General features: G+C 41.8%; 1 protein-coding gene across 1 annotated transcript in view; it reads right to left on the reverse strand.

The window, feature by feature from the left end:
• The window catches only part of LOC124619922 (1-phosphatidylinositol 4,5-bisphosphate phosphodiesterase classes I and II), a 403,835-nt gene that overhangs the window by 148,883 nt on the left and 230,245 nt on the right, over positions 1 to 24,707 (reverse strand). Inside the window, exon 11 of the mRNA XM_047146565.1 lies at positions 3,028 to 3,256. Coding sequence (XP_047002521.1) covers positions 3,028 to 3,256 — 229 coding nt within the window. The remainder of the gene's footprint in view (positions 1 to 3,027; positions 3,257 to 24,707) is intronic.

The raw sequence follows: 24,707 nt of genomic DNA on the forward strand, positions 1-24,707 counted from the left end.
ATGATTGTTGGGAGAGATGCTGCAGAAAGAGGTTTCAAACTCATCCACAACCAAACAAAAGATGAAACTGAGAAAGTTTGTTTAAGAGATTGTTGCTGGAGAGCAAAAAAAATATCCAGGAGCTACTACATGTGCTCTTAAGAATAAATAATGTTCAGCGTTCATTCAAAGTATCTTTTTATAAATAAAACATTTTTTGAAATTGAAAAAGTGGTTTATAAAAAAAATTAACAAACAAAGAAAAAAAAAAGAAAGAAAGAAAAAAGAAAAAAAAACTCGACATTTGTTACATTTTTAATATGGTATTCTGAATTCCTCAAATAATCTGTTCAGTAATATGAGTCAAAATGATTTTAAACAAATGTTGGGTTTGCATGAATATCTCACATAAGTTACCATAACAAAATACAAGTTTACAGTGGAAGTACAGAAGAATACAACATGTTTTAATGGAAATAGGTCTTGTAGATGCTATGTTTCAAGGTGTTTTGTGGAGCACATAGAACTTATTGGAACAACATAAAATTTTTAACAATTTTTTGCCAATTTTTATAACTAATGTAAAGAGTCAAAGTACACACCTTTGCATGTTTTGAGGGTATATGTAAGGTTCATTGAGAGAGCTAAGCCTGAGCATGTACAATGAACACAGTGATATAATTTTCTTGATTTTTGTTGTTAATACGCAGGAAGGTAGGAAAAGAAATATGTTTTGATTCCTTGAAGTTGACATGGGTTTTCGAGTATAATTTACAAAGTATTGTGCAAGATAATAGTGGGAGAGTTGAATGCAAGGTAATTGTCTGTCTGTAGCTGTGTAAGATTTGCTCCAATTTTTGTTTCGTTCATTTTGAGTAGAAACTGTAGGTTGGAGGTGTACATACATCTATCTTCTGGCAGGCTGATAGCTATTATGTAATGGGCAATAATAATACTATCTTCAGCTGTATGTAAGAGATTTTATTTAATAAATGAATAAAAATTATACACACAGGTGAATAAGATATCATTGTTGCACATAGGTTGGAGATGGTTAGAGAATTAATGGAATTATATGATTTTTCTATGATTCAAAATCATGACAACCAGTATAATAATTAGTTGAATAAAATGAATCAGTGGTCCAGCAACAAGTATTTATATTTGTGGATTGAAGAAATCATGATTCTTACAACCAATGCAATTTTAATATTGATATGCTTCTAATTTTGCAAACATCTAAATTATAAAGATGTCAAGCAGAGTCATTAAATATGGAAAATCAGATGCAAAATAAGTTTTAGGAAAGAAGATTGAAGTTGTTAAATTTTTTTACATGGAAGTAATACAAATGTTCCATTTATGCAATTGGCTGCAGTGTGATATCTCTGAAGCAAAGGTAATGTTCAGGCAGCTAGCCACACATTAAAAATTATCACCATTCAAACATGTTTCTTGAAGTCAAAATTTTAATACTATCATCTCACTAGGTGTATTCAGAACTGGTGAGGGTTGTAGTGTTTTTGACTAGTACGAGAATACACTGCATTTGGAGTACCTTGTCAAAGAAGAAAAAAATCTAAACGATTAATCACACAATGATTATCACTCAATGGTTGTCAGGAAACAATCTTTTTAACTGAATATGATTGTAATAGCCCCACAGGGCATATCAGATACCACCTTTTTCATTCTATACAGGACCAAGAAGTATTAAAAGCTACTGTGACATTTTCACATTTATCCTGTCACTGTCACATTATGTAGGCTGCATAATATATGAAAACTATGACATCTGATCCACACTGAATGCCAATTTGGCTGGCAAGTTCCTATGCTGACAATCCTCTGCCCATGAAAAGACAATGTTTGCACAGTGAAGGCATGAAATGACAGACTGAACAGTGTACAGACGCATCATTGTGGCTGCGAAGGTGAGTCATGAGTTTTAGCCAGATAGCTCAGTTGATACCAGAACTGCCTTAGAAAGCCTAGGTCCAGCATATAATTTTAATCAGTCAGAAAGTTACTGGTTATAAGTAGAGTTTTTCCGTGATCAAAACAGTATTGAGTAAAAAGAAGGGAGGCAGTTTATAATAAATGAAAAAGATATGATAGTGTATCTAAAAACAAAGATGATGTGACTTACCAAATGAAAGTGCTGGCAGGTCAACAGACACACAAACAAACACAAACATACACACAAAATTCAAGCTTTCGCAAGAAACTGTTGCCTCATCAGGAAAGAGGGAAGGAGAGGAAAAGACGAAAGGATGTGGGTTTTAAGGGAGAGGGTAAGGAGTCATTCCAATCCCGGGAGTGGAAAGACTTACCTGAGGGGGAAAGAAGGACGGGTATACACTCGCACACACACACCTATCCATCCACACATATACAGACACAAGCAGACATATTTAAATATGTCTGCTTGTGTCTGTATATGTGTGGATGGATATGTGTGTGTGTGCGAGTGTATACCCGTCCTTTTTTCCCCCTAAGGTAAGTCTTTCCACTCCCGGGATTGGAATGACTCCTTACCCTCTCCCTTAAAACCCACATCCTTTCGTCTTTTCCTCTCCTTCCCTCTTTCCTGATGAGGCAACAGTTTGTTGCGAAAGCTTGAATTTTGTGTGTATGTTTGTGTTTGTTTGTGTGTCTGTCGACCTGCCAGCACTTTCATTTGGTAAGTCACATCATCTTTGTTTTTAGACATATTTTTCCTACGTGGAATGTTTCCCTCTATTATAACCATATCATAGATATGATAGTGTTAATCATTTGTACAATACACAACATTTTTATTTACAATAAATGAACTAGACATGATAATGTTAAATATGTTGTACTATCCACAATATTTTTATCCTTACCTTAACATTCCCAAAACAAAGCATAGAATAATTTTAAAGGCAATGATTTTCAGTCAAAATGGTTTTTCCCAACCCATTGCAAAATTTATCAACAAAATTTCAATAATACTAAATTGTTGAAAAGTAACACTAACAAATTTGAATTAACTAGATACGGAGCAGTACATAATCCACTCACCATCATCTTGTGTGCTGTCTTTGCTTCCTTGGCGTGACTGAAGAGGAGGGGCATGCACATGTGGAACATCACCATTTCCCTGGGCTGCTGCAACTGCACTGCTACTATCAGATGTATTTGATGAGTTTTGATTTTTTTTATGGTGATGGTGGTGGTGTTTCTTCTTGTTCTTGATTATTATTTTGCGTCTCAGTAGAGAAGGGGGTGGCAGCTCTGAGCCAGGCTCCAGCTGTCATCAAGAGACAATCTGTCAGGTCTCAAACGATTTCTTGGAAAATAAAAGAATGACTTCCCTCAACAGCTGAATAATAAGAGCTCTTACAAAAGCAACTGGTTATGCTGAATTTTTGTTATGTATGTTGTTGTACATACACATTTCCAGCTACATGTTATGGAGTTACCATGAACAAAATTATAACAAATATGTTTAGGAAGTCCATTATTCACAAAGGGAAAAAACAATGGGCAGGACTACAAAGTTTCTAAAACCATAAATTCACCACAGTATGCCTGAAAGAATTTGCAGTGCAGAACCAAGCAGTCAAATACAACTACTGTTACAAAAAATGATTCAAATGGCTCTGAGCACTATGGGACTTAACTGCTGAGGTCATCAGTCCCCTAGAACTAAGAACTACTTAAACCTAACTATCTTTAGGACATCACACACATTCATGCCTGAGGCAGGATTCGAACCTGCGACTGTAGCGGTCGCGTGGTTCCAGACTGTAGCGCCTACAACCACTCGGCCACTCCGGCCGGCTACTCTTACACATTTCTTTCTATATTGCAAATATATGACACTTAAAGCAAAAAAATACTGTATAACAAAAAATTTTCTTGGTTTTCAAGCCGCATCCATCCGAATAAAATTCTCGAGCTTTCAATGGCTATCTCCACCATCGTCATCAAGAGTGAAACTACTGACTGCTGGGACTGGCACAGTTTCTGCTTGTACACCCATGATTACAGCCGCTGGCACCAATCAGAAAGTGGCAAAATGACCGTTGCGTGGAAGGTAAGTTGGGCAGCTCATAGCAGTTCTGGCCTGCTGCGGGACCGAGTGACATCAGGTAGTGCGAGGGGCTGGTGCCATGTTTAAAACTGAAGCTTCCGCATCCCTACAAGCATCATGCGTTTGTCGTTGCTTCCTATCGACATCCAAAGCCTGTCCCTACACTACTCAGTGTATACGCCTGCTCTCTGTTAAAATTATTGCCATTCACTCTAATCTCAGCCGCCTCTTTTATAATGGAATCCCAATATGTTGACGCATAAGCCAAGACTTTTATGTTCTCAAACTGTATTTTGTGTCCATTTTCCAGGCAACACTCAGCTAAGGATGACTTGTCAATCTTCCTTTGTTTAATATGTCTCTTATGCTTGGTACAATTCACTGCAACTATGTGAATCGTCTGGCCTACATAAATGCTGCCGCACTTGCACGGACAGGGCATACAAAGAACTATGTCATCTTTAACAGGGTGCAACACATCCATATCTTGGCAGTGAGCCGGAACACTGGTCTCAATTTATGTCTCTGCAGTACATATCCTAGCTTGCTGCTCATTGCCCTGCAGTAGGGCAGGCAGGCTGCTGGCTTGGTTTCTTCTGCCAATTCACAAGGTGTACCTATCGGTGACACCTGAAAGCATCTGCAATGTCTCTTTTGCTATAACCATTCTCTCTGAATACACTTCTCAAGTGCTGCAATTCAGACAGTAGATGGTCGTCATCAGAAATAACTCTGGCTCTGCGTATTAGTGTATTCATGACTGCTTCCTTGTGTACAGGGTGGTGAAAACTATTGATATTCAAATACTGATCAATGAGAGTTTGTCTCATGTACACTGAATGACCAAGCCTTCCTTCTGCCTTCTGCACAACTGAAATGGTAGCTTGAGATTCTTCTCCATGTCAATGGCAAATTTAGTATTGGAATGGACACTGTTCATGTGATCATGAACTGCTGCAGTGTATTTTCACTGTGAGGCCATATCAGGAAGGTGTCATCAAGGTCCCTTATGAAGCAAGATGGATGCAACACCACAGAATTCAGGACCTGCTCCTCAATGTGCTCTAAGAAGAAATTTGTGACTGCACGAGACAATGGTGAGGTGATTGCTGTAACACCTGCCATTTCAAAATATTCACTGCAGCACACGAAGGAAGCAATGGTGAATACTTGATGCTTGCAATGAGGCAGGAGCTGCAGTTTCAAACGTGATGCCAGCCCCTGAAGCTGCCTGTCAACCAGTCCCACAGGGTGCCGGAGCTGCTATGGGAGATAGCAATTGAAAGCTCAAGAATTTTATTCAAATTGTTGTGGCTTGAAAACCAAGAAGGTGTTATTCAGGCGTGCCACTGCAAAAGGCTCCAAGGACACATACTCTATAGCAAGATTTTCATAGATCATTTCAACAGTAGTGGTGGCACATTCCAGCTCTACTCCTGTGTGTATATGTAAATGAAATATAGATGCACTTCATACACCCAAAAAGATAGAAACAGTAAGTGTTCTTATCCTTGGACACTTCGGCATTAACATTTCCATAATTGAAGTTTATTATTTCATGTTATTAACAAATAAACTGCAAGCTTTTGCAGACTGAAAAGGACAAATAACAATTTCAAAAAGCAATCATTCACTTATTTACATTTATGTTTGTGTTTATGCACCAGTGTACTCATAATATGATGACGGGGCCACTAGACCTCTAAAAAAATACAAAGAAATTGATAAATGAGAGAAAATCCCATGCAAGATGAAAATGTGTCATTTAAATGCATGAGCTGTACAAAAACTAGAAAATGATTGAATGGAAGACTTCATATATGTCATCACAAGTGACAGGGATCATATGTTAGTAGAATGCAGCAAGAAGAAGTACATGTTTATACTTAATACATTCTTCTTAAAGAAGCCAAATAAAAAACTGATTTGGCAATGGTGAAATGGAATAACAAATGAAATTCAATATATCTGGTGACACAGTAACGAAATTGTATATGGTGTAATGAACCTAATCACACTGGAATTGCATGTTGCTATGGATTCATACAAAACAAGCCAAACATTGCTATAAAGCTCAGAAGAGAGAAATTCATCAGGTAGGAAATAAAACATGCAGATTATGAGAACATTTTGTAGAACAGGGAGATGATAAATGGTATAAGCATTTGCAAGTATAAAGGAAGTGCAACTACAAATAAGAGAAGATGAGAGTTTCAAGAAGAAAGGAAGATTGATATTGAGATCATCAGAAACAGAACACCAGCTCAGAATGTTTCAAGGATGGCGAAGGAAATTAGCCCTTTCAAATGAACCATCCCAGCATTTTCCCAAAGTGATGTAGGGAAATCACAGAAAGCCTAAATCTGGATGGAAGGACAAAGAATTGAACCATCCTCCTCCTGAATGTGAGTTCAGTGTTATAACCAGTACACAATCACACTTGGTTCAAGAGTTTTGAGGAAACGATAATATTAAAATGGTAGACTATGTTAAACCAAATAATACTACAGGGCGACATTGATAAAAGTAGCCCATGTAAGTATAAAGGAAATACAGTGAAATTACAGAAACGAAGAGCTGAAATGGACTTACTATTTATCTACAATGAAAAATACAGTGAAAAATACATTTATAGAAGATAAGTTCTGATAATGATGGCGGCAACTTCATAGCTGATGTCATCTTTCAGTTCCTGTATTTTGTGTGGATTTGGTGACCCCTGCAAGATCAAGACTAAGTTATGTACATCCAGCCATACTGTAGGCTGTTAAAGAAAGTACAAGCATATGGAAATGGTTCGCAGATATGTGAGTGGCTTGAAGATTTCTTAAGTTACAGAACCCAGTATGTTGTCCTCGATGGTGAGCGTTGCTCAGAGAAAATGGTATCATTAGGAACACCCCAGGGAAGCGCGATAGCGCCACTATTATTCTGTATGTACATAAACGATTTGGCAGACAGGGTGGATAGTAATCTACTGTTGTGTGCTGATGGTGCTGAGGTGTACAGTAAGGTGTAAAAGTTCAGTTACTGTAGGAGGATACAAGATGACTTAGACAAAATTTCCACTTGGTGTGATGAATGGAAACTAGCTCTAAATGTAAAAAAAAAAAAAAAAATCTTGACACAGTCACATCATTTAAATATCTGGGTGTAATGAACCTAACCTTGAATACTGCTCAAGTGTTTAGGTTCTGTACCAGATCAGATTAAAGCAAGACATCAAAGCAATTCAGAGGCAGGCTGTTTGCCAGTTACTAGTATGTTTGAACAACATGCAAGCATTATGGAGATGCTCCAGGTAATTATATGGTAATTGCTGGAAGGAAGGCAACATTCTTTTTGAGGAGTTCTATTGAGAAAATTAAGAGAACCAGCATTTGAAGCTCACTGCATAATAAAACTGGGCCTCCAACATACATAGCGCATAAGCAACACAAAGATAAGATACGAGAAATTACGGCTCATATGGGAGTATATAGATATTCGTTTTTCGCTCATTCTACTTGTTAGTGGAAGAGAAAAGGAAATGACTAGTAGTTGTACAGGCACCATAGGGTGGATTGAGGAGTAATGATGTAGATGTAGATATTGATATACACCTAGCGTCAAGTTCTGATAATGATGGCGGCAACTTCATAGCTGATGTCATCTTTCAGTTCCTGTATTTTGTGTGGATTTGGTTTATAGACTACACTCTTCAAGCCTCCCCACAGATAAAAATCACAAACTATTAGGTCCAGCAAACATGGTGGCCATGAATGTTTGCTGACAGTTTGTTTCTCAGTGAGGATATCATGAACTCATTCCAGGGATACCTTAGACTTGTGGCGTGTTGCCCCATCTTGCTGGAAGAAGCAGTATTGTCTTTTGCATTAAGTAATTGTCTTTTGCATTAAGTAAGTTGAGCACACAAGTATAGAAAATTTCCATATATGCAACTGTGTTCAGGGTGGCATCAAAGTGTGTTCCTGTTACACAGCACCAAATGCCAATTGCCAATTCTTTCATTGTGGAGTGGTTGCTGACACAACATATTGCCCAGTACCTCATGTTCTGTGAATTCACATGACCAGAAAAATGAAACCATCCTTCATCAATCATGCTGTCATGGAAAGGGTCTAACAAACCATCGTTGATGTTACTCAAAAGCCACGTCCAGTAACCTACACATTTCTGACTGTCATCCTCCCGCAACTGCTGCACAACCGTCACACGATATGGCTTCATATTAAGAATTTTCAATATCTGCTCACAACTCCTTCTACTTACATGTGCCTGTTGGACCAATTTACATGTAGACTTCTTTATGCTCTGACTAATTCTTCGGTTAACATCTTTTAACTTCTGGTGTGCGTACTGAAGGTATTCTTTATTGTTTTACATTTTGCACAGATCTGCAGGAGCACCAATTTTTAAACAGATTGTATTGCTCTCTTTGTTGGTAATCCTCTATCTGATTACTTGACCCTGAAAATTTTGCAAGTTTCCTAAATAAATTCTGTTTTGACGTATTCTTTCACAATTTCAATTCTTTCTTCTACCGAGAAAGTCATTTTTCATACTGCAAAGAGAAATGTTTCATGTCACTGACGAAATAAGCTGTAATGCTGACAGAAGAATGCTGAGAATCAGTTATTGCACACTGTCAATTGTTGCAACTGTTTACTCTATTTCAGAAGTCAAAATATTGCTTTTGAATTCGAAGGGGAGGCGGGCTATTTTTAACCATGCCATCCAGTATTTTAAAACGTTTTCAAGAAGACCACAGAAGACACAATGAAATTTCAATAAGAGGAATAATTGAAAACTGTAAAAAAAAACATAAACTTATGTTTGGAAGACACCATGTATCATCCATTTAGACAGTAGGTGGCACAGTAACTATATTTACTTTGAAGTTTTCCAAGTGGCCTGAATAAAACTGAAATAAGGTCTATTTCTCAACAGGCAGTGTGGCTCTGTAGTAGGATGCTTGCCTGTCAAATGGGGGAAGGGGGGGTGGGGGGAGCATTGATTCCTGGCTAATGCAAATTTTTAAACAACAGTGTATGTTCTATGAGCATTTCCATGTAGCACAAAGAACATAAAGGTGGAAAAAATTCAGTAGCGCTTGGGGCTGGTAATCACTAGTTTAAGTTTAATTTTTATCTTCTTATTCGTTCATCTTCTTATTTCTAATTACACACTGCACACCAGAATCCAGTTTTCATTGTAAATATTAATTCTTTAGCACCAAACAATGGAAAATCCAGGATGGAATGTAGTTATATTATGAGAAGGAAAGTTGCTACTCACCATATAGCGCAGATGCTGAGTCACAGATAGTCTCCTTTTCCGCTACTTTACCCCCCTCCCACACCTCTCCCCGCCCTCATTCCAGCCTGCAGCACTTCGCTATCTGCCACCCCACCATACTATCCCTCCCACTCCCCACTCCAGCCTCCTCCTTACCCCCCACCCAGTTGCCACTCCCATCATGCACTGGTGCTGCTGCTCGCAGTGTGGCTTCAGTTGCCTGAGACTGCAGTCATGTGTGTGAGTGGCGTTTGCGTGTTTGTGTGTGTGTGTGTGTGTGTGTGTGTGTGTGTGTGTGTCTGTGTCTGTGTCTACTGTTGACAAAGTCCTTAATGGCCAAAAGCTATAACTGTGAGTGTCTTTTTGTTGTGCCTAACTGCGACTCAGCATCTCCACTATATGGTGAGTAGCAACTTTCCTCCTCTTAATATTGTTAAATTCTTAATTACTGGTCTTTTATAGAAGATAATTAATGAAGACTGTTTAAAGTAAAAAAAGCATTACAAAATTAATTTTTTTCATCTGCATATATTTTATGCTTCATGGACAGACTAATGGACATGTGTCTTTGTTTAAAAATTTCAATTGACTGGGAATCAAACCCGGGCAGGCAAGCATGCATTCTACAACACAGATACACAGCTCATGGAAATAATGATCTAGTTTAGGGTATTAAAGAGTTTTCCAAAAATTTCAAAGTTGATTGTTTTTAGAATTTTTGACAGTTGAATCAAACTAATATGAGTGGCTGATTTTTGATATCTGAACTCCACATATCATAAATACAAGAAAATACAAAAATCCAAATGCCGTGTAAGATGTCTTTATATTGCAAGGAAAGTTCTGGCAGAATGTGAATAATTTAGGAATAAAGGTGATTACTCACTAAGTAGCAGAAGTGTTGAGTCAACAACAGGTACACATAAAAGAGAGAGAAAACTTGCTAGCTTTCAGAATAAATTGTTAGATGAGCTAGAGTAGAAACACACACACACACACACACACACACACACACACACACACACACACACACACACATGCATCAAATAAAAATAAAAAAACACGCACCAGTGTCCCTTCACTGTGCTAGCTCATCAAAGGATTTATTCCTAAAGCTGGAGAGTTTTCTTTCTCTTCTGTAAATGTCCTCAAATTTTTATATATTTGAAGAGATAAATAAAAACCCACACAGTAAATAATGGAAATAGTTGCAGTCCACAAGTAATTGACTTGTAGGAAGGTTCCTTACTTTACTGAACTTAGTAACATGCGGAGTTACAAAAACATAGAGGACAGGTTTGTACGTGGGTGGAGTAACACAAATGGCCCCAGGTTCAAAATATAAATCAGTCACCCACCTGATATGAGAATACACTATACAGGCGTGGCACAGTATAAATGGCAGAGAAGAAATCATTGCCTCATCCCAGTGTTCACCACACAATATCAGCACTTGGATACACAAGGAGAAATTTATATACTATGTGACCAAAAGTATCCGGACAACTGGCTGAAAATGACTTACAAGTTTGTGGTGCCCTCCATCGGTAATGCTGGAATTCAATATAGTGCTGGTGCACCCTTAGCCTTGATGACAGCTTCCACTCTTGCAGGCATAGGTTCAATCAGGTGCTGGATGGTTTCTTGGGGAATGGCAGCACATTCTTCACAGAGTGCTGCACTGAGGAGAGGTATCGATGTCAGGTGGTGAGGCCTGGCACGAAGTCAGCATTCCACAACATCCCAAAGGCATTCAATAGGATTCAGGTCAGGACTCTGTGCAGGCCAGTCCATTACAGGGATGTTATTGTCATGTAGCCACTCCGCCACATGCTATGCATTATGAACAGGTGCTCGATCGTGTTGAAAGATGCAATCGCCATCCCCGAATTGCTATTCAACAGAAGCAAGAAAGTGCTTAAAACATCACTGTAGGCCTGTGCTGTCATAGTGCCATGCAAAACAATGAGGGGTGCAAGCCCCCTCCATGAAAAACACAACCACACCATAACACCATTGGAATTTTACTATTGGCACTACACACACTGGCAGATGATGTTCATCGGGCGTTCGTCATATCCACCCTGCCGTTGGATCGCCACATTGTGTACCGTGATTTGTCACTCCACACAATGCTTTTCCATTGTTCAATCGTGCAATGTTTCTGCTCCTTACACCAAGCTAGGCATAGTTTGACATTTACGGGCATGATGTGTGGCTTATGAGCAGGCACTTGACCATGAAATCCAAGTTTTCTCACCTCCCACCTAACTGTCATAGTACTTGCGATGGATCCTGATGCACTTTGGAATTACTGTGTAATGGTCTGGATAGATGTCTGCCTATTCACATTATGACCCTCTTCAACCATCGGCAGTCTCTGTCAGTCAACAGATGAGGTCAGCCTGTACACTTTTGTGCTGTATGTGTCCCTTCATGTTTCCACTTCACTATCACATTGGAAACAGTGGACCTAGGGATGTTTAAGAGTGTGGAAATCTTGCATACAGATGTATGATACAAGTGACACCCAATCACCTGACCAAGTTCAAAGTCCATGAGTTCTGTGGAGTGCCCCATTCTGCTCTCTCAAGATGTCTAATGACTACTGAGGTCACTGATATGAAGTACGTAGCAGTAGGTGGCAGCACAACACATCTTATACAAAAAATGAATGTTTTTGGGGGTGTCTGGATACTTTTGATCACATAGTGTAATTTGCACAGGAGCGCGATGCGAAAACACAATATTCTCAGCAATTGCATGCCAGGTGTAATGATGGCACGTCATGGGCATCTTGCAGCATCGCAAAAGCACCAGCATCAGATGTGTCGCCACATGGCTAGTTCCTCATGGTGCAGGCATGGAGCAGCAACTAACATGGACACTACAAGGGGCAGACAAAGACTGGTGAAACTCAGTCGGCAGATGACTTCCTAGGAGCAGCTATTGTTCCCCACTGGTAGACACTGACCATAGCAGTGAAGTGTCCTGTCATATGGCAAGATCGACAGCTTTGAATGGAAGTACTGTATGAGGGGTAAGCTCGCTGCCTTAGCAAATGGCCGTAGCGAGTTGTGAGTGTATGGAACTGCTAAGACAGTTGTACGGCCCCTCCCCCTCCCCCCTCCGCCTGTGAGAGTGGAACTGCTGTGCTGGGTGAAGTGGCAATAGTGAAGACTGATATCGATGGAGGGTTGTGTTGTGGCAGTGGTGAGGCTGCATGACAGCATGCAGTGGCCCGCAGGGTGGGGGTGCCGCACCAGGATGGCCTCAGCCTGTACTCAGTGCTGCCGTGCCGGTGTCGGCAGGTGCATGGCATGGTTGCCAGTGCAGGAGTGTGGAGGCAAGAGTGCAGCGGCATTGCTGGGTGGCTCTGTGGTTGTGTTGATGGGGTGGCTGTGTTTTATAGTTGAAAGTGCTTGTGCCGGGCACTGAGAGAGTGAACTACTGGTGCATCTACTATCAGGATGGGCGGTGACAGATCAGTGACTCAGCACTGAGAGTGCACGAAATAACACTGTTGTGGAAGCATCGGGGGCTGCAATGCGGAATCACGGGCATACCCAGTAGATGGCAGCATTGTAGGGTGAATTACTGAGTGTTTTCAGCTATAGTGTTGAGGGCAGACATCTCGTGAGCTTTCATGGTGGGGGTTGTTGGTGTGGTGTCTTGGGTGTGATTTGTGAACTTGGCATCATTGGCGGCAGTGTGCGTCTGCAGATTGTTGATGGAGATGGCAGTCAAGTTGAGTGGCATGTGGTTGGACAGCATATATGAGGGCTTCAGCCTATCAACTGGAAAGCTGGTCGGCATGCCATATAAATGAGAGTTGAACATTTTGGGAGTCCTGTTTCAGAACCTGGTGGTGGCCTGAGTAATGTGGTCAGAGAGGGATCTGGTAAGCAACAAGTTGCAGCATAACATGGGTGCATGACGCAAGGTCATTGTGAATGGAAGTTCTACCATGGTGCTGGGGAGGTCTTGGTTGCAGGTGGACCATGAAGTCATGCAAGCTGGCGACGAACTTGGGAATGACATCATCCTTGGGCAGGTTGGTGGGCTCCAGGAAGGCACCCAGGACAGCGAGCAGCTGGCTGTAAACATTAGCGGCTGACATGTCAGCAGACGCAGAGACTGAGAGGTACAAGGGGCACATAGCAGTGGTTCATCTGTTGCTGTGGCAGGTGAGGGTGGCCTTCAGGGTGTGATGGAGCCATTCCACCATGCCGGCCGCAGTTGGGTGGTAGCTGAATGTCAGGTGAAGGTCAGCTCTGTACAGATCTGTCACCGTATGAAAAAGGGCCAATGTAAATAAGTGCATGCAGTCCATAGTAATGTGGCATGGGCAGCCTAAATGGACAATCCATGTGGAGATGAAGGTGGCTACTACTGTGGTGGCAGTAACATTGGGTATTGGTGTTGTCTCGGCCCAGCAGTGAACGTGTCCACTACGGTAAGAAGGTAGCCACAGCCATCAAATGAAGGTAGGGGACCAACAACATCCAAATGAATGTGGGCAAAGCGATGCCTGACATCTGGGAAAGCTGTGAAAGGGGTGTGTATTTGGTGGCCAACCTTGGTGCACTGTCAGGTGAGGCAGGTGAAGGCAATGTTCTGCAGTTCCTCTGAATGCCTGGCCTTACGAAGTGCTGCATTACCAGAGCAGCAGATCTGCGCACACCAGGGTGCACCAGGTTGTGTAATTGGCTGCATGTGACCTTGTGGAAGGCAGTGAGTAGGAAGGGGCACTGTGAGCTGGTGGGTACATCGCACCAGATACTGCTGTAGGAGCCAGGAGCCAGCATGCGCTTAAGGCAGAGGTCAGGGGCAACATCCTGGCAGAGGTGGGCAAGTTCTGACTCATGCTCCTGGGTGGTGCTAAATGCCTCATAATCTAGTGGCGAAGCAATGGTGCAGATGCAGATGAGATGGTCAGCAACGACATTGTCAATTCTGGTGACATAACGTATATCAGTCGTAAATTCTGAGATGAAAAACAGTTGCCAGAATTGACATGGGGAGTACTGGTCAATGTCTTTCATAAAGGCAAACGTTACAGGCTTGTACTCAGTGAAGACTGTTAAGTGACAATCCTCCATCTACATCCAAAAATATTTAATAGCCTCATAGAATGTCAACAACCCTCTGTCATAAGTGCTCTGGCACCATTGTTGGGGAGACAGCTTGATGGATAAGAAAGTGAGCAGCTGCCAAGTGTCACCCATGCGTTGCTACAGGACAGCACCGATGCCCTCTGGCTGGCATCAACTACAATGGCAAGCAGGGTGGTAGGGTGGGCGTGGGTGAGCTGGGTGGCATCTGTTAGTCACGCTTGGTGACCAAGAAGCTGTCTTCCATTTATGGCATCCACGGCACTGGCTTGTTGCCCTATGTTTTCAAGCTGTGAACGGCGGCAATGATAAGCTCCTGCATTGCAGCAGCACTCCTTACGTGCCAATGGAAAATGTTAACATATCAAGGAAAAGGCAGAAGTCCTTGAATGTCTTTGGACATGGGAAACCAATATGGCTTGCACCATGTTGGGAAAGGCATGTGAGCTGGCTGAAGAGATGGTGTGTCCTATGAATTCCACTTCGCTAGTGCCTAGCATGATTTTATGCTGTGTTGACAATGATGTGAGCATCCTGGAAACATTCAAAAATTCTGAGGAGGTGCACATGGTGTTTTTCTGGCATCACAGAAAAGTGAGTACATTGTCCATGTATGCAAAACAGCAGGGCAAGCCTTGCAGGCACTAAGAACCTCTGTCATGTTTGGGCAGCATTACAGAGGTCAAAGGTCATAAAGATGCACTTGTAGAGACTAAATGGTGTGATGATGGCTTTCTTCGGGATTTCCTCAGGAGTGACCAAAACTTGGGTGAAAGGCTTGGTGCATTGAATCATTCTGAAGATTGTAGCGCCAACCTGCGTGCTGTTGTAGCTACGTAGGAATGTCACCAGGTACTGGTCGGGGATAGTGTGGACATTTAGCTTCCCATAATCCCCACACAGGCACCAGTAACAATCCTTCTTATTGGTGAGATGAAGTGCAGACACTTATGGGCTCTTTAAAGGACATAGTATGCTGGCAGCGAGCGGCTCATCAAATTCAGCCTCGGAAATCTTCAGTTTATGCATTGCTAGGGGGCATGGCCAGCAGAAGACGGGTGGTCCAGGGTTGGTATCAATGTAGTATACAGTTGTATGGCAGACCTCCTGAGGTGTGTTGGACAGATGTCTGAGAGAAGGGAATTGCGCCACAAGGTCAGCTTAAGGGTTAGAATACGCCACCTGCTTCACATCAAAGAGAATTGTGAAACAAGTGGTGCACTTTGTTGATCTTCCTGTGTCACTGTCAATGAGGCACCAGCCGGAAATGTCAGGGAGCAGGCAGCAGTGTCCGAGAAAGTCCACTGGGATAAGGTGTCAGTGATATCATCAACAGTGAAGGTCAAGAGCAGGTCACATTGCAGACTGAGATCGAGGATGCAATGATGAATATTGTATGCCGCGATGGTGGAATTATTCTCTGCTATCTGGAGGATGGCTGAGGCAGTGCCAGTGTTACACATGAGCTGCTGCAGGAAGATAAACATCTCGGAGCCAACTTGGAGGAATGGCATGGCACAATGAGCATTAAGAATGAACAGTTGTCGGGAGACAGAGCAGCAGCCAGATGTGCCTATTCCTGTCGGTCATTCGTATTTGGGTGCCGAGGGGAGGGTTCTCTGAAGTTCGTGGCATCCAGGTCGAAGCGCTCTCGATACCAACAGAGGCTGGCCCTGTTGCGAGGAGCTTCAACAGGACACCTGGAGCTGTTGTGGCAGTAGTGGTCGTTGCAGTGGCAGCTAGGGCTGCACACACTGTGCCGGTCAGAGTCAAGTTGGACCACAGTTGCTTGCAGTGTTGCTATGTTGGTGCTGAGGTGGGCAAGCATGTCACACAGTTCTGGCTGCTGTGCACTGTGCTGGGACCAGTGGGGAGGGATGGGACTTGTGACATCATTAGTGGTGTGTCGAGTGGTGAGGGTGAGTACATGGTGCAGTGGCTGGCAATGTAATGGGTGTGGGTGTGGGTGAGGATGACGCGTGGTGGCAGTGGTCACAGGCAGGGAGGCCAGCATCTCATAACTCATTGTCAGCAAGACTGGCGGTGCCAGTGGGGGAGAGATCAGTTTGCAAGACCACTGCAGTCCGTATTGAGGCCAGGAGGCGAGCCAGTCAGATGTTATGAAAAAAATTGTCAGAGGCCATGTGTGGCTCCATTAGGTTATGGATGTGGTGCACCACTCGAGTCAAAAGAGGACCTCGATGGGTGGCATTTCAGAAGAGGTGAGGTGCATCCTGAGGTGGCACTGAAATGTTTCGTAGTGATCAGTGGCTGGGGACAACAAGATGACATCACAGACTTCCACAGCGTATGTCTGTTTGAGCTGGCTGATCACCATGGCAAACTTTGTGGCATCCTGGGAGATGCTGCAGCTTACGAAGATAGCGTCCACTCAAAAACCCTAGGTGTGGGTCCCATGGGTTGAAGGGTGGCACATGAGACACAGCATGGCTGAATGGAGTGGAGGCAGCATGCGGCAGATCGGATGGTGGTACTTCGAGGTTGGGACGAATGGCGGCGGCAGCATGGACTTTGTCATTGGGAGCTGCGCCACAGGTGGTCACAGTGCTGCAAGTTACATGTGCAAGTCAGCATTGCAGCATTCCAGTTCTGTGAGGCGATAATGTTGTGCAGCGCTGGTGTGGCAGTTGCATGCGGAGGCGCATTGGTTGGACCGCTGGTGGTAGCCACTGATCGCTGGGTAGCACAAGAGGTACTGAAACACACTTAAAGGAATGAATCATGGCGCAAAGTACACTAGCATCCACAGCATGAAAACACAAGTGCACACACACGGGAGTCAGAGCATATGCTGAACGAGGCAAGATGGTCAAAAATGTGCCAAAATAGAAAATTAAGTTGACTGAGTTCATCGTCGTGTCACAAATGTACCAAGGTTCCTTACTTTATTGAACTAAGTTACATGTGAAGTTGCAAAACTATAGAGGTCAGGTCTGCAAGTGGCTGGAATAACACAAACGGCTTCAGGTTCAAAATGTAAATCAGTCATTAATTTGAGATGCGAATGCACTAGCTGGGTGCCACACAGTAGAAACAGTGGAGTTGGAGAAATCGTTGCCTCATCCCAGAGTTATTGCTGTTGTTATTGTAGTGGTCTTCAGTCCTGAGACTGGTTTGATGCAGCTCTCCATGCTACTCTATCCTGTGCAAGCTACTTCATCTCCCAGTACGTACTGCAGCCTACATCCTTCTGAATATGCCTAGTGTATTCATCTCTCGGTCTCCCTCTACGATTTTTACCCTCCACGCTGCTGTCCAATACTAAATTGGTGACCCCCTGACGCCTCAGAACATGTCCTACCAACCGATCCCTTCTTCTAGTTAAGTTGTGTCAAAACTCCTCTTCCCCCCAATCTGTTCAGTACCTCCTCATTAGTTATGTGATCTACCCATCTAATTTTCAGCGTTCTTCTGTAGCACCACATTTCGAAAGCTTCTATTCTCTTCTTGTCCAAACTATTTATCATCCATGTTTCACTTCCATACGTGGCTACACTCCATACAAATACTTCCAGAAACGACTTCCTGACACTTAAATCTATACTCAATATTAACAAATTTCTCTTCTTCAGAAACACTTTCTTTGCCATTGCCAGTCTACATTTGATATCCTCTCTGCTTCAACCATCATCAGTTATTTTGCTCCCCAAATAGCAAAACTTCTTTACTACTTTAAGTGTATCATTTCCTAACCTAATTCCCTCAGCATCACCTGACTTAATTCGACTACATTCCATTATCCTTGTTTTGCTCTTGTTGATGTTCATCTTATATCCTCCTTTCAAGACACTGTCCGTTCTGTTCAACTGCTCTTCCAAGTCCTTTGCTGTCTCTGACAGAATTACAATGTCATCGGTGAACCTTAAAGTTTTTATTTCTTCTCCATGGATTTTAATACCTACTCCGAATTTTTCTTTTGTTTCCTTTACTGTTTGCTCAATATACAGATTGAACAACATCAGGGAGAGGCTACAACCCTGTCTTACTCCCTTCCCAACCACTGCTTCCCTTTCATGTCCCTCGACTCTTATAACTGCCATCTGGTTTTTGTACAAATTGTAAATAGACTTTTGCTCCCTGTATTTTACCCCTGCCACCTTTAGAATTTGAAAGAGAGTATTCCAGTCAACATTGTCAAAAGCTATCTCTAAGTCTACAAATGCTAGAAATGTAGGTTTGCCTTTCCTTAATCTTTCTTCTAAGATAAGTCGTAAGGTCAGTATTGCCTCACGTGTTCCAGTGTTTCTACGGAATCCAAACTGATCTTCCCCGAGGTCAGCTTCTACCAGTTTTTCCATTCATCTGTAAAGAATTCACATTAGTATTTTGCAGCTGTGACTTATTAAACTGATAGTTTGGTAATTTTCACATCTGTCAACACCTGCTTTCTTTGGAACTTGGATTACTATATTCTTCTTGAAGTCTGAGGGTATTTCGCCTGTTCAAACATTTTGCTCACCAGATGGTAGAGTTTTGTCAGGACTGGCTCTCCCAAGGCTGTCAGTAGTTCTAATGGAATGTTGTCTACTCCCGGGGCCTTGTTTTGACTTAGATCTTTCAGTGCTTTGACAAACTCTTCATGCAGTATCATATATCCCATTTCATCTTCATCTACATCCTCTTCCATTTCCATAATATTGTCCTCAAGTACTTCGCCCTTGTATAGACCCTCTATATACTCCTTCCACCTTTCTGCTTTCCCAGAGTTCACTGCACAATATCCGTACTTAGACACACGAGGAGAAATTTATAGGCTACACAGGAGGGCAATGAAAACACACAATATCCTCAGTGATTGTGTGCCAGTTGTAAATATGGCATGGCACGGGCATCTTGCAGCACTGCAAGGGCAACAGTGTTGTGTGGGCTGCCACATGGTCAGTTCCTCATGAGGCACACACAGAGCAGCAACCAAAATGGACACAATGAGGGATGGACAAAGACTGGCAGAAGCCTTGCTAGGGGCAGCTATTGTTCCACACTGGTAGTCAGTGACAGTAGCAGTAAGTGCCCTGTCACATGAAAAGATCGACAGCTGTGAGTGGAAGTACTGCAAGAGGGGTGAAACTCGCTGCCTTAGCAGACGGCTGTAGTGAGTTGTGAGCTGCTGTGTGACAAAAGGCCACCACAGTCTGAAAACACATGCAAAGCTATTCGGGGTATAAGAAAGAAAAGTCACAGGGCCACCATGGATATGAATGAGTAAGAGTGGATCAAAAGTTAGGCAAAATAAACTTGTAAAATTATTTACACAATTTAAGTGTGTGAGTAGAATTCTCCAAAAATAGTGAAATGAGGACTTTTCCTCAAACTTATTTTGTATCATGATGACAGCTGGATATTTTTAGTAGTTTTGGTGAGATCTTTGTAAATCAATGGCCTGATGATGCGAGCCTTCAGCTTAAAATACGTTGCTGTTGCATGAACATTGTTGTAACATATGTTGAAAGCAACTAAATTACAATAACTGAATGTAACTGCTACATCAAATCCACAGAAATCTATGATTATAATACACAATTGATAATGTATAAGGGATGAGTATGAATCACATGAAGGGCATCCTAGCTCGCTTGGTCCTACTGTGTTTGTATTTGCGGGTTTAGACTTCCCAACAGCTAAAATAATGTGAGACGAACGTGGTTAATACAGTTAACAACTAAAACTGCATAAAAATAAAATTACAATATCTCTACCTTATTTTCACTTCTGTTTGCGTAATTACACCCAACAATAAAAAATGCAATATCTGCAACTTTTTCAATGATAAAATGTGTTACTAAAATCCTAACTAAACTTCAGGATAGAAATTAAAAAATTCCAGGCAAGTGTGACTGGCTGATCACTTACAAAAAAACCATGATGAGCCACCGATCCTGATATAAGATTCAAAACTCGTCAGACATTTCTCAAAATCTTAAATCATTCACCTCATTGGCTACTAAACTTACTTCTCCCCTCATGCCCAAACATGAACTATATTAATTTAAAATGTGGCTTATTGTAATATGCACATCACACCTTGGAGGATCCATTTACTGGAGTAGGAAGCCATGAGTCCTAAGACAGTACCCTACCTGTAGGGGAGTGAGATGTACTTCATATCTCCTCATTGGCTGGAGGTCTGCCCCTAGTAACTGAGTGGTCAGCGTGACAGACTGTCAATCCAAAGGGCCCAGGTTCGATTCCTGGCTGGGTCAGAGATTTTCTCCACTCAGGAACTGGGTGTTGTGTTGTCCTAATCATCATCATTTCATCCCCATCGACGCACAAGTTGCCGATGCGGCATCAAATCGAAAGACTTGCACCAAGCGAACAGTATACCCGATGGGAGGCCCTTATCACACGACATTTTCATTATTATTATTGGCTGGAGGAAGGTATGCCACAGCCATGTAGTTGGTTTTGCCAACAGCAACTTACATCCTGTGCTCAATTATTTGTTATTTATATCCCAATCTCTGTCCTATGATACGGCTCCTCCCGGTACTATGGAAGATATTCCCTGATTATTTCACACATGTTCTATTATCCTTCCTCACAGATTCTTCAAATAAACTCCTTATTTGTTATCTTATGAGACAACTTACTTTTCAGCATCTTTACACAACACCATGTCTCATACATTTTCATTCTCTACTCGTCTAGTTTTTCAACAGTCCATGATTCATCCCCATACAATGCTGTTCTCCAAATGTACATTCCCAGAAATTTCTTCCTCAAATTAAAAGCTATGTTTCTTACTAGTAGACTTCTTTTAATGAGGACTGCCTCATTTGACTACACTAGTCTGCTACTTACATCCTCCTTGCTGCTTCTGTCATGCATTGTTTTGCTTCCAAGGTAGCAGAAATCCCTCATTTCATCTATTATGTCATCTCCAATTTTGATTTTAAGTTTCTTGCTAATCTCATTTCTGTTACTCCTCATTACTTTCATCTTTCTTTGGTTTACTTACAGTACATATTGCGTTCTCATTAGATTTATCTTTTTGTTCAGCAGGCCCTGTAAGTTCCACTTTCACTAAGAATAGCATTGAATCTTATTGGTATACTTTTATCTCAGCTTGAATCCCATCCTTGAAGCTCTTTTATTATTTCTGTCATTGCTTCTTTGACACAGAGGTTGAACATTAGAGGAGAAAGACTGTATCTTTGCCATATGCCACTTTCAATCCAAGCATATTTCTCCTGGTCACCTGTCCTTATTATTATCTCTTCATTCTTGCTCATTGCATATTGTATTTTACCTGTCTCTCCCTGTGGCTCATACTTTCACCTATAGCATAGGTATAAGGTATAAGATATAAGTTCAGCATAATGTGACTAACACAGTTACCTAATAAAAGTATTTTCAACTAACAAGGATGTAAGGCGAGTTTGCTGCGTACCCATAGCACTTTTTTAACATGTACGTGGACAACCTCTCAAGGGAATGGAAAAACTAACGAAAACCATTTCTCATGTTATTTCTGACACAATCCTAAATACCATATTAAACTGAACGTAAGCTGCACATGAATGTACTCATATATCGCACCCTTAATTTTGAGCACATTTGCAAAAACTGTTCACAATGTAGTCACTCTTAATCACATTTTTTGGTTTTGTAATACAGGATTACACAAAAACATAAATATGCCTGAGCATAGTCTTCACTGATGTCACTGGTAAGTTCACCACCAGAACTTGTTTCATCACAGTTTGTATTTTCATTACTCTTCTCATGATGATCCATGGCAGTGACACTGTTCGCTTTTCGCTCACTTAACCTTGTGATATTGTGTGCTACTCGAGTTGACAAGCTGATGTAGAGGGTAAGAATTTTGCTGCCACATTTGGATTACATGCCTCTGTAAGTTGATGAGTTTCTTGGTAAAATCTTGTGTAATATTCTACAACTTTATGCTTTACTTAAGGTGTGAGGTGACCTTTAAAGGCATCCTACATTAGTACATCTTTCTTGCTGAACAGTGCACTATGTCTGTAATTCCATTTAGTATTTAGTTTGCTTTTTTTTCCTGTGATAAAATCTTCTCAGTTGGTCTGCCAAGCACTGGCATCATCTTGTCACAACGTTTCATTGTGTTTCATATTCATTACTGCCAGGCAAAGTGTCCGAGCACTGTGTTCTATGTAGCTGCAAACTGCTGACAATTTTTGTAGGTGGACTGTTCACACAATCAGATACCTCCAGAAGAGGGTGCCAAGCTGGTGGTAGGGGAACACAGTGCAGCCCTGGTGTGGGTGTTGCGTACCAGTTTATGTCCATTCTGTGCATGGATGCCACTCCCTCCACAACAGAGCATTCCTGTCATATTTTCACAATTGTGAAACTCCACATTGTCCTGAGTTGGAATCCACTACCCTGGTTTATTAGATTGTTGTACAGAGATGTTTCTACCACCTCTTTGACAACTGACACCCAGAACCCATTGGCACTGTGTAGCTTCTTCATTTGTTCAAAATCTAAGGTGTGTTCCACATTGATACTATGCTCTGCCACAATGAACTTGTGTATCTGCCCTAGCCTAATGTTTCAGATGTGTTCCATATGTTGCTGTGAGATGGATTGCTTTGACTGTCTGATGTACTGCATCCCACACTCACGCAAAATACTGCAAATGCCTGGTGTCTGCAGTCCTAGCTGATCTTTGATTCAGCCAAGCATGTTCCTAATTTTCCATGTTGTGTGGAAAAGAGTCTTTATTTGGTACTTCTCCAGTTTTCTCATGATCTTGGCTGTTAGCATTCTCACATGTGGTAGAAGTACCACATGTTTGGTTTCTTCTTCTTCTTCTGATTTGCCCTCTCTTCTCTTATTGGTTTGTCAGGCATGTCTCATCTGCATCTCACTGTAACCGTTTCTGCATAAAGTTTCCCAAAGATGCTGTAACTTATTTGGCAAGCTCTTCCTGTTGCAGATGGACATGGCTCTATGTACTAAGGTGGCTGATAGTGAATTGCTTTTCAATGGGTGGTGTCAACTTTTAGTATTAAGGTATAGGTCCATATGCACCTTCTTCCTGCAGACTGAGAGACCCAACGTGCCATTGTGTAGGTTTCTACCTCATTCTACCTCCATTGTGAACTTTCTACTGTTATGTATGCCACTAAGATGACAAGGGAATTCCTGTAGATTTTCTGTAACATTTGACCAAACCACAAAGATGTCACCTATGTACCTGTACAATGCCATTGGTTTTAGGTGGGCAGTACTTGATGGTACGTCCTCAAAGCTCCATGTATAGATTAGCAATACCCAGAGCTAAGAGGGAACCTATGACAACCCCATCTTTTTGCTCATAGAAGTTCCCACCACTTTTGAAATAGGTGGTGGATAGTAGTCATTGTCAGACTCATCCAACATATACTAGAAGAAAGAGATGAAGTTGCCATGGGTTTTTCCTTAGCTCCGAGTATAGATAATCCACACATGGAGCACTCAGAGGATGTAGCACTGAATATCACCCACCTAAAAACAAAGGTGTTCTACAGATATGTAGATAACATCTTTGTGGTGTGGCCACATGGCAGAGAAAATATACAGAAATTCTTACATCTTCTCAGTGACATACACAGCAGCATCAAGTTTATCATGAAAGTAGAAGAGAATGGAAACCTATATTTCTTGGACACTTTGATCAAGGGGAATCTAGATGGCACATTGGGATACTTGGTCTACAGGAAGAAGACGCATACAGGCCTACGCTTCAGTGCTCAGAGTTGCCACAATCCAGTACGATGCAACTTGGTACCAATCATCTTAGTACACAGAGCCAGGTCCATCTGCACAGGAATGCCAAAAGAGTTATAGCATCTGCGGGAAATTTGCTGCAAAAACTGTTAATGCCTTACAGGCTGATAAGTGGAGGGGGGACAAACCAGAAGAACAAGAAGCCATACACATGGCATTCCTGCCTGCCAAAATCCCAAGAATAATGCGGGAGCACCAAATAATGACTACTTTCAGGCAACGTGGAAAATTAAGTATCTGCTTGGTTCGACCAAACACTGATTAGGACTGCACACACCAGACATTTACAACACTGAGTGAAAGTGTTGGATGTAATACATCAGACAGACACAGCAATGCATCTCACAGTGACTAGGGCAGACAGACAAGTCTGCAGTGGCAGAGCATAGCATTAACGAGGAACATACTTTTGATTTTGAACAAACAAAGAAGCTATGCAGTGCCATAGGTTCTGGGACAGAGCTGTTAAGGAGGTA

This window comes from Schistocerca americana, chromosome 6, assembly GCF_021461395.2.
Source record: "Schistocerca americana isolate TAMUIC-IGC-003095 chromosome 6, iqSchAmer2.1, whole genome shotgun sequence".
Classification (NCBI taxonomy): domain Eukaryota; kingdom Metazoa; phylum Arthropoda; class Insecta; order Orthoptera; family Acrididae; genus Schistocerca; species Schistocerca americana.